This window comes from Mustelus asterias, chromosome 14 (genome assembly GCF_964213995.1).
Source record: "Mustelus asterias chromosome 14, sMusAst1.hap1.1, whole genome shotgun sequence".
Lineage (NCBI taxonomy): Eukaryota > Metazoa > Chordata > Chondrichthyes > Carcharhiniformes > Triakidae > Mustelus > Mustelus asterias.
In genome coordinates, this window is record NC_135814.1 from 89,437,136 (window position 1) to 89,450,144 (window position 13,009).

Consider the following 13,009-nt stretch of genomic DNA (forward strand, 5'->3'; position numbering starts at 1 on the left):
AGAGCCAATGGATGTTATCTATCTTGACTTCCAAAAGGCCTTTGACAAGGTGCCTCACGGGAGACTGCTGAGTAAAATAAGGGCCCATGGTATTCGAGGCAAGGTACTAACATGGATTGACGATTGGCTGTCAGACAGAAGGCAGAGAGTTGGGATAAAAGGTTCTTTCTCAGAATGGCAACCGGTGACAAGTGGTGTCCCGCAGGGTTCAGTGTTGGGGCCACAGCTGTTCTCTTTATATATTAACGATCTAGATGACGGGACTGGGAGCATTCTGGCCAAGTTTGCCGATGATACAAAGATAGGTGGAGGGGCAGGTAGTATTGAGGAGGTGGGGAGGCTGCAGAAAGATTTAGACAGTTTAGGAGAGTGGTCCAAGAAGTGGCTGATGAAATTCAACGTGGGCAAGTGCGAGGTCGTACACTTTGGAAAAAAGAATAGAGGCATGGACTATTTTCTAAACGGTGACAAAATTCATAATGCTAAAGTGCAAAGGGACTTGGGAGTCCTAGTCCAGGATTCTCTAAAGGTAAACTTGCAGGTTGAGTCCGTAATTAAGAAAGCAAATGTAATGTTGTCATTTATCTCAAGAGGCTTGGAATACAAAAGCAGGGATGTACTTCTGAGGCTTTATAAAGCACTGGTTAGGCCCCATTTGGAGTACTGTGAGCAATTTTGGGCCCCACACCTCAGGAAGGACATACTGGCACTGGAGCGGGTCCAGCGGAGATTCACACGGATGATCCCAGGAATGGTAGGCCTGACATACGATGAACGTCTGAGGATCGTGGGATTATATTCATTGGAGTTTAGGAGGTTGAGGGGAGATCTGATAGAAACTTACAAGATAATGAACGGCTTAGATAGGATGGACGTAGGGAAGTTGTTTCCATTAACAGGGGAGACTAGGACGCGGGGGCACAGCCTTAGAATAAAAGGGAGTCACTTTAGAACAGAGATGAGGAGAAATTTCTTCAGCCAGAGAGTGGTGGGTCTGTGGAATTCATTGCCACAGAGGGCTGTGGAGGCCGAGACGTTGAGCGTCTTCAAGACAGAAATGGATAAATTCTTGATTTCTCGAGGAATTAAGGGCTATGGGGAGAGAGCGGGTAAATGGAGTTGAAATCAACCATGATTGAATGGTGGAGTGGACTCGATGGGCCGAATGGCCTTACTTCCGCTCCTATGTCTTATGGTCTTATGGTCTTATGGACTCCATGGTTTAGCCTTGTATTCTCTTGAATGGAGAAAATTAAAGGGTGATATGATTGAGATGTTTAAGGTGATTAAAGGATTTAACAGGGTAGATAAAAATAAACTAGTTCTCCTAGTAAGGGGGAGAGGAGAGTTCCAGAACCAGGGGTGTAATCCTAAAATTAGAGCTAGAGTTCTCAGGGCCAGTGTCAGGAATCACTTACTCACAGGAAGGATAATGGAAACCTCTCCTCTTAAAAAGGTTGGGAAATTGGGAAATTTCAAAACTGTGATTGACTAATTTTTATAAGGCAAGGATATTGAGGGGTACGGAATCAAGCTAGGCAGATAGAATGGAGATACAGATCAGCAGTCATCTAATTGAAGAGTGAGACAGGCTTGGGATTGAATGGCCTATTTCTGGTCTTATGTTGCATCCTTATAACCTTTCAAACTGGAATTATCACTGTGAGGTTTATGTCACTGGGTTAACACGGTTCCATACTTATTTTCATATCTCACACAAGCAACAGAGTGCAATATTCATCCACTTGGTCACTGCACAGCCGGTATTCAAGTATTGAGATATAGCAGATATTAATTAGCTGTTGCTCGGTAATCTTGCCTGTTGAATTAAGATTCTGGGTTCCAATCCCACTCCAATTACTTGATCTTGAATTCTAAGCTAACAATGCAGTGCAGTATTTTATTTATCTTCCCTTGAACAGTTCCTTCAATCCGCCCAATCAAATACCTTCCATACTATTGAAGGCCTCTATTGGTCCCAGAGCAAAGATCTGCACTCTCTTTTCTGATAATTGCGCCAATCTGGTAGCATTTTTGTACATGTTCCTACATTTCTTCCCCTGTCTTAGTGACTTAGTAAAACAGAGACCAAAAATGCACACAGTAGACCATGACTAAGTACAGACTCAGATATTGCTCTGGGGCCTTCTGGTCGAATGTACTTAAAAATGTCGTTCAAAATCTATTCACTGAGTATAGCGCAGACCTGGAGAGAGTCACAAACCTGTGTCATGGCCTCGCCAGCTTCAAATGTGACTGCTTCATCTACAAGACTCCTGTGCCTTGCCACATTCCAGTTGGGTTAACAACGGTAAGAGATGTGTTTGGACAACTCTTTCCATAAAGGAAAAGCTTACATTTGCACTGTGCCTTTCAAGATCTGTGCTTCACTGCCAGTGAAATATTTTGAAGTGTGATCTTTGGTGTATTTTAGGATTCATTCCCTGGTCTGTTTATAGCTGATCTCAGGAGGGCAGCTTTAGTGATGCCACTGTTTGTCTCAGTGCCATGGGCAAGGTAAAGGAGAAAGTTGCCAGATTTCCCGCTCTTGGTTACTATCCAACAGGAGGCAGATGAGAAATAAGAAGGGGAATGTCAAAGGTAACAGTGCAGGAGCAGGAAGAGAAGCCATTGCAAGTGATACTCTGGATATGATTAAATAAATAAGAATGGGACCAGTTGACACTTGCAGGCCATGTCTGGCAAGGAGAGGGTTGGGTTTCTCTGCAATTCCCCATCCACAGTCTTGTTATGTTGGCATGTATGACAAAATGATCTTTTGGGCACTTCAGTAAAGGCCCTTTCGTGCCTGTAGAACCACATCCTGGGAGTAAAAGCAAATTACTGTGGATGCTGGAATCTGAAACAAAACCCGAAAAAGCTGGAAAATATGAGCAGGTCTGACAACATCTGTGGAGGGAAAATAGAGCCAACGTTTCCAGTTTGGATCCAGACATGAGATGTTGGCTCTGTTCTCTCTCCACAGATGCTGTCAGACCTGCTGAGATTTTCCAGCATTTTTTTTTCATCCTGGGAGTACTCAGCGCTCTCAGTACAGGCGGGAGAAAATTGGGGGATGAGGAGGGATCGAAGTAAAGGAAGCTCCAGAAGCGTCTTCTGCCATTGGCACCGACTGGAGGGAAATATGTTCTACAGGAAATGTCTGTGTGAGTCATGTAAGCTCACAGTGAAAATGTTCAGCAGTCGTTTGAAAGGTGCATTTTTTTAGCTTACTTCGAATTGACAGAGAGCAGCATTGTACATGTCATTCTGATGCCTGACACCCTGCAGCTCCCACAATTGTTTTGTTACATCTCACGTGCTAAAAGTATTCAGTTTTTCATTAATTTTAATTTTACATTGCACTTATTAGCTGTTATTTGTAACAGCTGCCAGTGCTTTTAATTTTCATTTCTGGCTGAGGCCTGGTAATTAGCTGTGGTTACACGGTACGCAAAGGTGCTTGTCGGGTGTGTGTCCTGACTCTTGGCAGATGGCCTGCAGTTAACTATGAAAGGCTGTGGAATGTAAAAGAAATTCCATGTTGTTGCTACTGGCTGCAGACTGCCATTAGTGCTGCCTGAGATGGCTCCTCAAGTACCATGTTTGGGATTAAAATCACCAGGAAGCCGTGGGCTGTTTTTACAATATGACTCTTGCCTGAGAGTAAAACAGCATTGCTTTTTACATAGGGTGATTAGCTGTAGGTTGGGAGTCATGGCCCCCAGTTCTAGGGAGTCTCCATCTGCTTCACTGCACATCCTGTTTAGTTGTGACTTTGGATTTCCACTATAATGTCTTGTGTTTGGTACAAATCAAAACTATCTTTTGCTAACACTATAGTGCCAGTATTCAATCCAAAGGCGAGTAGGGAACCCTTTCTCTCTCTGGCTTCTCAGTATCACTATTAAGCCTGGCTATTTGCAGATGCCTATCTTAGTGTGACTGACTAGTCCTCTCATGCACAAATCAAATCACACACAGCTCTGAACATTCTGTCAGAAGGAACAGCAGTGGAGTTTCAGATGGCGATGGCGTGTTCAGATGCCATTGAGCGTGATCTTACCAGCTGTTCACACCACACTCCCACTGCAGCGAGGTTGGAGAATTTGGGGCCCAGCCAAATCTCCATTCACTGCAGCGAGATGGGAAAATCCCACCAGCAGAATGGTGGTGACACTTCGGCCTTAAGTCGTTTGTTTCTTCTAGATTGGTTCTGGTGTGATGGATAGGAATAGGCTTGAGAACTGGTAATCTGTCTCCTGAAGGGAATCCACGTCTAAACAAATTACCCGGAGTTAATTTCTTGGATTTGACAATCTTTCAAAGCATTTGGAGCTAAAAAGTCAAAAGGACAGCATGCTCTGATATCACATGATTGGAGTGCATACAATATATCCAAGGTTGCCAATTTGTCAACCGTAGAATATCTAAGATGATCTCCAGTGGAAGCCCTGAAGGCAGTTTTTAAAAAAACGCTCTAAGGATCCCAGCACTACCTTTCTTTCATCTTATGAGTGGACTCAGAAACAAACCTGAAAAATGTGGCCAATATCAGCTCTAAACACATGACCGTTTTTGGGTATCTAGTATGTTTCATGTGATTGGCCTTCATATTACTGCTCACTCTGTCCATGGTTCACATTGCTTTCCATCTCTCTTCTGAATTCCTCTGATGGAGTGTGAAAAAGGGTTGAAGCAGTTTACAATGCCAAGGCATTCATGTGATGAAGTCTTGCAGTGTTATATAAACTCCATGGCATTTTCCAGGCAATCTGGCTCGGTGGGCGGGATATCCAGAGGCAACAACTGACATCAGTTCTTCCATGTGGAATCATAGGGATCCATTTTCAGAACTGGGGGCAACATTTGCGAGTTGAAGGACTAAGGAACTCTGCTGCTGAACGGAGAATAACCCTTATCCAGCTAATAAACTTGTTCATGGAGATATGAAGCAAGTGCAATGACATTTGCAGTTTACATTACTGTTTAAAAAATATTTCATCCATACAAAGCAAATATTATAAATGCCAGAGAGTTTGCAAATAGATATTTCAGCATGAAAAGTAATCCCCCCACTCCCCTGTACTATTAAGATATTATGGTAGACTTGCAAATGATTTTAAACGGATAGTCCAGGGTAAAGTCCACAGTGACCAGATCCTCAAATTGTTCTGTATAAACTGAATGGTCGAAATAAAAGTTTCAAACGCACAAGTTGACTTGCCTCCCAATGAGGGCTGATGACTTTTTGTGATGTTGAGAGCAGAAATATAATCTTTAGATGGCTTGGTTGTGTCTGGAAGTTGAACTTTCAAAGATTGAGGAAAGCAATGTCCTGCAGAGAATGTACGAACGGGAACTTTTAGATTGACAATTTATGGTAAAGTGTGGACTATTTTGTGCTTCACACTTATTTGCAGCGACGTTAAAACTGCTGAGCACCATTTGACCCAGGACTCTTATCATTGGCTAACTGAGGGGATCTTGAGCTGAAATGTCTGGGCTTGAATCTCCAAATTTCTCTGCAGTAAGATTTCACAAAACTCTAATGTATCTGTTCCAGGTTTTCCATGTAATACAGACATCATGCATCGATCTTCTGAAGGTGATTGAGAAATATCAGCAGAGACTCAACGGTAAGTACTCAAATGCTTCCTTTCTGGAGTATTGACAAAACCAGTTGCGAGAGCTAGTTAGCTGTAGAATCATAAGTAAATGGCTCCATGGGGTGCAATACTTGTTGAAAAGACAGAAAGATGTGCACTTCTGCGTGCCAGCTGAATTAGGAAATTCTTGTATTAGCCGCCCAGCCTGATTGACATTTCGAATGAAGGTTTGCAGAGTTTCCAGCCAATTTACATGAGATCAGTTCCTGCAATATGAAAATGGGCAAGCATTGAATACCTTTCTTTTTATCTGCAATTCAAATATGGAATTCATCTTCAATTAGAGCGGGTTGATTCAATTTCAGACTCGCCTCAAGTACTGATTATGCTTTGCACTTGTGCTAACAGGTTGGCATCTGTAGTTTGCCCCATCATAGTGAATTTCCACTACTTCATAGACAAGGTTAGAGGCTCCTGTCCAGCTCTGAATAGAGTCAATTTTTGTCCAGTTGGGATTTTTCTACATGTCTATCATGATGTAAGCGGAATGCCAGACCTCTTAAATTGGGACTTGGTTTGGTTTGCTATCCATTTGTGCTGATGTAGGATCCTGTTCAAAAAGAGCAAATGCAACCAAATACTTCCCTTCCCTCAGACTGAAAAGATAGGTGAGGAAAACTTAAAGACATTGAACGCACAGTTAATAAGAATGTGCCGTTGGATTCAGCTCATTTTTAATGATAGATTGTCTACCCCTGTCAACACAATAGATAAATGAAAGATTTCATGTGTTGCATTTGTTATTGCAATAATGTCAGCATGATTCAAGTGGCTGAATCAGATTTGGGTACTGCACAGTACCAATATTGTCACTGGGTATTTTTGACATTGACATTGGAAAAAGATGTGCAGGTTAGATGGATTGGTCATGCAAAATTGCCTCTTGGTACCCCAAGATATGTAGGTTAAGGGGATTTGTGGGGTTACAGGGATAGGGCCTGAGTAAGATGCTCTGTCGGACACTTGATGGGCCAAATGCCCTCTTCTGCACTGTAGGGATTCTATGATGATTGAAAATCACATTTGAGGCGGCGGGGGGAGGGGGGGGGAATCACCTTCTCTGCAGCTTTTCATTCAGCAACTTCTGGTCACCCTATTATAGAAAGGATATTATTAAACTAGAAAGAGTGCAGAAAAGATTTACTAGGATGCTACTGCGACTTGATGGATTGGATTGAGTTATAAGGAGAGGCTGGATAGACTGGGACTTTTTTCTCTGGAGCGTAGAAGGCTGAGGGGTGATCTTATAGAGGTCAATAAAATAATGAGGGGCATAGATCAGCTCGATGGTCAATATCTTTTCCCAAAGGTAGGGGAGTCTAAAACTAGAGGGCATAGGTTTAAGGGGAGAGATACAAAAGTGTCCAGAGGGGCAATTTTTTCACACAGAGGGTGGTGAGTGTCTGGAACAAGCTGCCAGAGGTAGTAGTAGAGGCGGGTACAATTTTGTCCTTTAAAAGCATTTAGACAGTTACATGGGTAAGATGGGTATAGAGGGATATGGGCCAAATGTGGGCAATTGGGATTAGCTTAGGGGTTTAAAGAAAAAGGGCGGCATGGACGAGTTGAGCCGAAGGGCCTGTTTCCATGCTGTAAACCTCTATGACTCTAACATAAAGTTCTGCCAACAGCAGGGACCCCACCGTACCAATCAGTACTCAACCTTGTATTATTCAGCACAAAATGCTTTTTTCAGACACAGATTGGAAAGACAAATCCAGTTCAAATTACACACCATCAATTGTCAGAGTCAGAGATTGACAGCATGGAAACAGGCCCTTCGGCCCAACTTGTTCATGCGCCCTTTTTTTTAACCACTAAGCTAGTTCCAATTGCCCACATTTGGCCCATATCCCTCTGTACCCATCTTACCCATGTAACTGTCTAAATGCTTTTTAAAAGACAAAATTGTACCCGCCTCTACTACTACCTCTGGCAGTTCGTTCCAGACACTCACCACCCTCTGTGTGAAAAAATTACCCCTCTGGACACTTTTATATCTCTCCCCTCTCACCTTAAACCTATGGCCTCTAGTTTTAGACTCCCCTACCTTTGGGAAAAGATGTTGACTATAGAAACATAGAAGATAGGAGCAGGAGGGAGGCCATTTGGCCCTTCGAGCCTGCTCCGCCATTTATTACGATCATGGCTGATTGTCCAACTCAATAGCCTAATCCTGCTTTTCCCCCATAACCTATGATCCTATTCGCTCCAAGTGCTGTATCTAGCCGCCTCTTGAATACATTCAATGTTTGCTAAAATCTCACTGACCATGCAATGAAAGCAAGAAGCCTCACAACACCAGGTTAAAGTCCAACAGGTTTATTTCGTAGCAAAAGCCACTAGCTTTTGGAGTGCTGCCCCTTCACACTCACATGATGAAGGAGCAGTGCTCCGAAAGCTTGTGGCTTGTGCTACCAAATAAACCTGTTGGACTTTAACCTGGTGTTGTGAGACTTCTTACTGAGTTTATCCCAGTCCAACGCCGGCATCTCCACATCATGCAATGATGTGACAGGAATCAGAATACATAGAACATTACAGCGCAGTACAGGCCCTTCGGCCCTCGATGTTGCGCCAACCTGTGAAACCAATCTAAAGCCCCTCTAACCTACACTATTCCAATATCATCCATATGTTTATCCAATGACCATTTAAATGCCCTTAATGTTGGCAAGTCCACTACTGTTCCACTACTGCAGAGGCTTCATCATCTGATAGTGCAGCAAATGCCACGTCCTTACTCGACGATGCTAACATTTTCCTTGCAAGTGTAACTCATTGTATCTTAATTGGCAGAGTAATAAAAACTAGGATCTGCCTGATTCTGCTTTTGGTGTATTGAGACAACTTGTGCCTGTAGGTGGTGCTATTTGCACATTTTGTACCAATGTATGGTGTGCTGTACGAACAGTCCACACACCAGCAAAAACTGCCGAATCTACATATCAGCATGAATTAATGACCAAACTCTTAATGTCACACCAACGTATCCAAAATGAATGCAGTGAAACAAACTTATCCGAGGAGAAAAAAAATGGAGACTACAGGGAAGAGTCTAAGAGAATGGAACCTAGCCGATTTGGTCTTGTGGAGAGTTAGCATGGAGATGGCAGGCTGAATGGCCTTCTCCTGTGCTGTAACCGCCCTGTGGTTCTCTGGGTGCAGTGGGTTAGACACTTGTTTCTGGGATCAAGGTGAAAACTAGCCCAGACTGATCGGATGCAAGCGTCTGCTGTTTGCTGGCGAGCAATACATTACATGAACTGGGCTTCAGTGAGCTGAATCTAGGTGCTGGTACCAATAACACAGAATTGCCTTTAGTACAGACCTGGTTGGCATTGCATTGGCAGTCTGTCTAGACTGCCTGCTGTGAGAAGTAGAAAGATATCCCCTTAGACTGGAGCTGTGGTAAATTATGCAAAACAGAAGGGGTTTCACTTGGAATCCCTTACTGTGCCGTACCTGACCTAGAAGTGGTTGCTGCTGACAGCACACGGCTGAAATGGTGTGTTCCAATCTCTGCTGCTATCCACCATTAGTGGGCAGCACAGTGGTTCGCACTGCTGCCTCACAGCTCCAGGGACCTGGGTTTGATTCCCGGCTTGGGTCACTGTGTGGAGTTTGCACATTCTCCCCCTGTCTGCGTGGTTTTGCTCTGGGTGCTCCGATTTCCTCCCACAGTCCAAAGGGTTAGGTTGATTGGCCGTGCTAAATTGCCCCTAGTGTCCTAGGATGTGTCGGTTAGAGGAATTAGTGGGGTTGTGTGTGGGTTTGTGTGTGGAGATTGGGCCTGGGGTGGGATTGTTGTCAGTGCAGACTCGATGGGCTGAAAGGCCTCCTCCTGCACTGTAGGGTTTCTATGATCTCCACACTGCTGAATTCACAATAATTAAGAGAACTGAATGGTTTCCAATTCAGTCAGTCAGTGATTGTGACAAACATTCTCGGGTCAGGTGCAGGTTGGTAAGTTGAAGAGTGAAGGCCTCTCAAATTTGGAATTATTTCCCCCCTGCCCCAAAGCAAAGCTAATTTGTGTTTCTGTCTCCCCACAACAGCCATATTGAGGCCTACCGCAGGAAGATTGCTTGATGCATACAAATTGTGTTTGTATCTATACCCAAAATAAATTGGTTAAGCCTGTCTGAGCTTATCTCGTGTACGGTGTAGTCAACTCTGACTGGTTTCAAACCTAGCTGCCCACAGTAAAAGCTGATGAATGTTTAAAGTTCCATTTAATATATTGTGTCAAGGTTTGCTGACACTAAAACCTCTGACCTTGGGCTGAAGGTCCTTTACTGATGCTCATAGGTTGGGCAGATCCTTGAGTTGTATCCGAGTGATTCTAACCAGGGTGTATTAGGGATCTAGACATTGTTAGAGATCATCAGGCTTTTTTGTGGAATGTCTTGGCTAAAATTTTGCCTCGTGTAAAAGCAGCCTCATAATACAACCCTGAGCTGAGTTTCCAATCTTTTGTTTTCTCTCCATTACAAAGGCAAATTATAAACTATCTTTGTGAGATCCCCTGCTCTACCCGTCTGCTGCTGGATCTTTCACCCATGTGCTTGTCACCTCCAGATTTGACTATTCTAAAGCTGTCTTGGCCAGCTTCCAATACCCCCCCCCCCACCCTCCATAAACTTCAGCTCATCTAAAACTCTGCTGATCCCAATCACTCATCATCTTTGTTTCACTGATCTATGTTGGCTCCTGGCCCACCAGTGCCTCATCCTTGTGTTCAAATCTCTTCTTGGCTTTTGCCCTTCCACATATCTTGTAGTCTCCAGCCTTACAACCTTTCCCACTCCACTATCCCCACCACTCGGCTCTCTGGTCCGCTTGACTCTGGCCTCTTGTCTATTGCCCCCTTCTTTCACCAACCACTGTCAACCATACCTTCAGCCAAGTAAGCTTACAACCTTGTTAAACCCCAGTGTGTGTCTTCCTTTCAGACTCTGCTTAATATTCACTTCATTGACTAACTTTGCGGTAATGCCCACTCCCACAATCTTTGGCTCAGTATCCGTTTTTCCTTATTCTCGTGTCCCTTATGTTAAAAGAGTCATATCAGTGCAATTCTTAATGTCGGAATTAAAATTTACTTTAGGAGGATAACTGTCAGGTTATCTGTCAGTGTCTGTGCAGCACTTTTCTGATTTAAATGCTAATGGCTGTCTAATTTGTACATTGCAGTTCTGTCCCAGGAGGAAAATGAGCTGGGAATGTTCCTGAAGGGGCAGAGTGAACAGGATAAAACCCCAGCTGGGAGGATGATGAATGCTACCAGTAAGGCTCTGTGTGGTTCTGCAAAGCAAAGGTACACTCGCTCACCAGAACTCAACAACCCCTCTCCCCTTCTTACTTGATCTGGCTTGTTGTCTGATCTGGTGTCTACTTTTATCACGTGTATGCTTGATATTGAGAAATAGAATAATCAATGGAGATACAGTGCGCGCTTGTTTGAATTTGTGAGCAAATTATATGTTTGATATGTGATTCAATTGAAGACTTGAACTTCAAGCTGCCCTAGTGTCTCAGTGGGGAAAGGATAACCTTCAGAGTGCCAAATTCTCAGATAATGCTGAATTAGCAGATTCCACTTTTGAGTAAACATTTCAGTCCAACATCATTCAGGCAACCTGTTTCTCCACTGGGAGTCTGAAAGCTAATTAGACTAGGTAATTTGCAGGGCGTGGGGTGGGTAAATTTAAGATCCTTTTGTCCTTTAATTATCCTTTTGTCAAAGCTTATCAAAGGGTCATCTGGACTCGAAATGTCAACTCTTTTCTCTCCTTACAGACGCTGCCAGAGCAGCTGAGATTTTCCAGTATTTTCTCTTTTGGTTTCAGATTCCGGTATCTGCAGTAATTTGCTTTTATCCAGTGGGTAAATTTAACACTGTTGGTGAAATTGCTTGCAAATTTGACAATAGGGATCTTGTAGTAAAGGATGCATTGTGTTGAGTGTTGGGTCGGTGAAGATTTCAGTGAAGTATCTAATGTTTCAAATGCCCACACTGTGCATTGAGAAGTGCCTAATGGTACAATTATGGACTCCTTCCGGGCATTTGTAATGCCTGGCGCTGGTGTGATTGCAGATCTCACTGGTAGGGAGAGTGACATGAGCTGTTGAATTAATACCATTGTGCAAAGAAGTTATATGTTAGTTTTTAGCCTGATTTCCTCTGCCATACCTGGTATACCAATATGGTAAATAAGTCTGCTGTTGTACAATCCACCCACTTTTCCTCTTTACCCATCCCAGATTAGCATTGCGTGTTCCACTATTGCGATTGGAGCAGGAAGTAGAAACGTTCCGGCGCCGAGCGGTCTCCGACACTCTTCTAACTGTGAATCGAATGGAACAGTCTCGAACAGAATACAGGGGGGCTCTGCTCTGGATGAAGGATGTCTCTCAGGAGTTGGATCCTGACACTTACAAGCAGATGGAGAAGTTCAGGAAGGTATGTATGTTCTGCAGGTATTGGGTTCTATCAGAATCAAAATATCTCCAGTTTTATTTGGACATGCTTCTAAGTTGCATTTGTATAGATGTAGAAAGATGGGCAACATTAACTTGGGAGATTCCCAAAGGAAGAGAGGTTTGACCTGACCCTGGTTTGACAACGCTTTTAGGTTTACACTTATGTTTTCTTAGTCTTGCAGTTTACTGCCTTGGGAGAGTGTTCTCTTCTGAGGGTAGTGGAAAGCTGGAACTCTCTTCCATCCAGAAAAGCATTGAGACTGGATAAAGTGGAAATTTCAAAACTGGATTGATAAATTCTTTTAAGCAAGGGTGTGAAGGGATATGGAAATAAGCCAGGTAGATGGAATGAAGATAAAATTGAATGGTGAAGCAGACTAGAGGGGCTGAATAGCCTATTGCCATTACTATGTTTCTATCTAGCTTTGTCAGGTGCTATTCTCTATGGGCCCTTTGAATGCATTGCACCATCGAAAGACCTGATCCAGAGACGTACACACATGTGGGACGAGACACTTGTGTTCAGGTAACACAACCTTGTTCCAACAGCAGATCTGTGGACCTACAATATCAAGGGCCTGACTCCCAATTCCGAAAATTAGTACTTTGGAACACTTATCTGTGGGAAAATCTGGTAATTCCTTCCGACAGCACTGCTTTAACCTAAATACACCTCAGATATGTCCCAAACTGAGGCTTTATGTACAGTTGGTAAACCAGCCACTCCGACCTTCATTCCAGCTCTTCTAATGTATTCCTTATGGCTACCACTGTTTTTGCCTTTTTGGTGTTAATACACAATCCAAATTCTAAGTTTCTAGATTTTACTTGATCTAAGATATTTTGTAGACCTC

At 43.4% G+C, this 13,009-nt stretch overlaps 1 protein-coding gene and 1 long non-coding RNA gene across 4 annotated transcripts in view; one reads left to right on the top strand and one right to left on the bottom strand.

Annotated features, from left to right (window-relative positions):
- LOC144503867 (uncharacterized) overlaps window positions 1-13,009 on the bottom strand; it is a 208,978-nt gene that overhangs the window by 172,593 nt on the left and 23,376 nt on the right. The window lies entirely within an intron of this gene.
- The window catches only part of LOC144503866 (islet cell autoantigen 1-like protein), a 106,291-nt gene that overhangs the window by 32,360 nt on the left and 60,922 nt on the right, over window positions 1-13,009 (top strand). For all 3 annotated transcript variants that reach the window (XM_078228872.1, XM_078228871.1, XM_078228873.1), the window contains 3 exons: window positions 5,567-5,639; window positions 10,866-10,989; window positions 11,937-12,135. In XM_078228872.1, coding sequence (XP_078084998.1) covers window positions 5,567-5,639; window positions 10,866-10,989; window positions 11,937-12,135 — 396 coding nt within the window. The remainder of the gene's footprint in view (window positions 1-5,566; window positions 5,640-10,865; window positions 10,990-11,936; window positions 12,136-13,009) is intronic.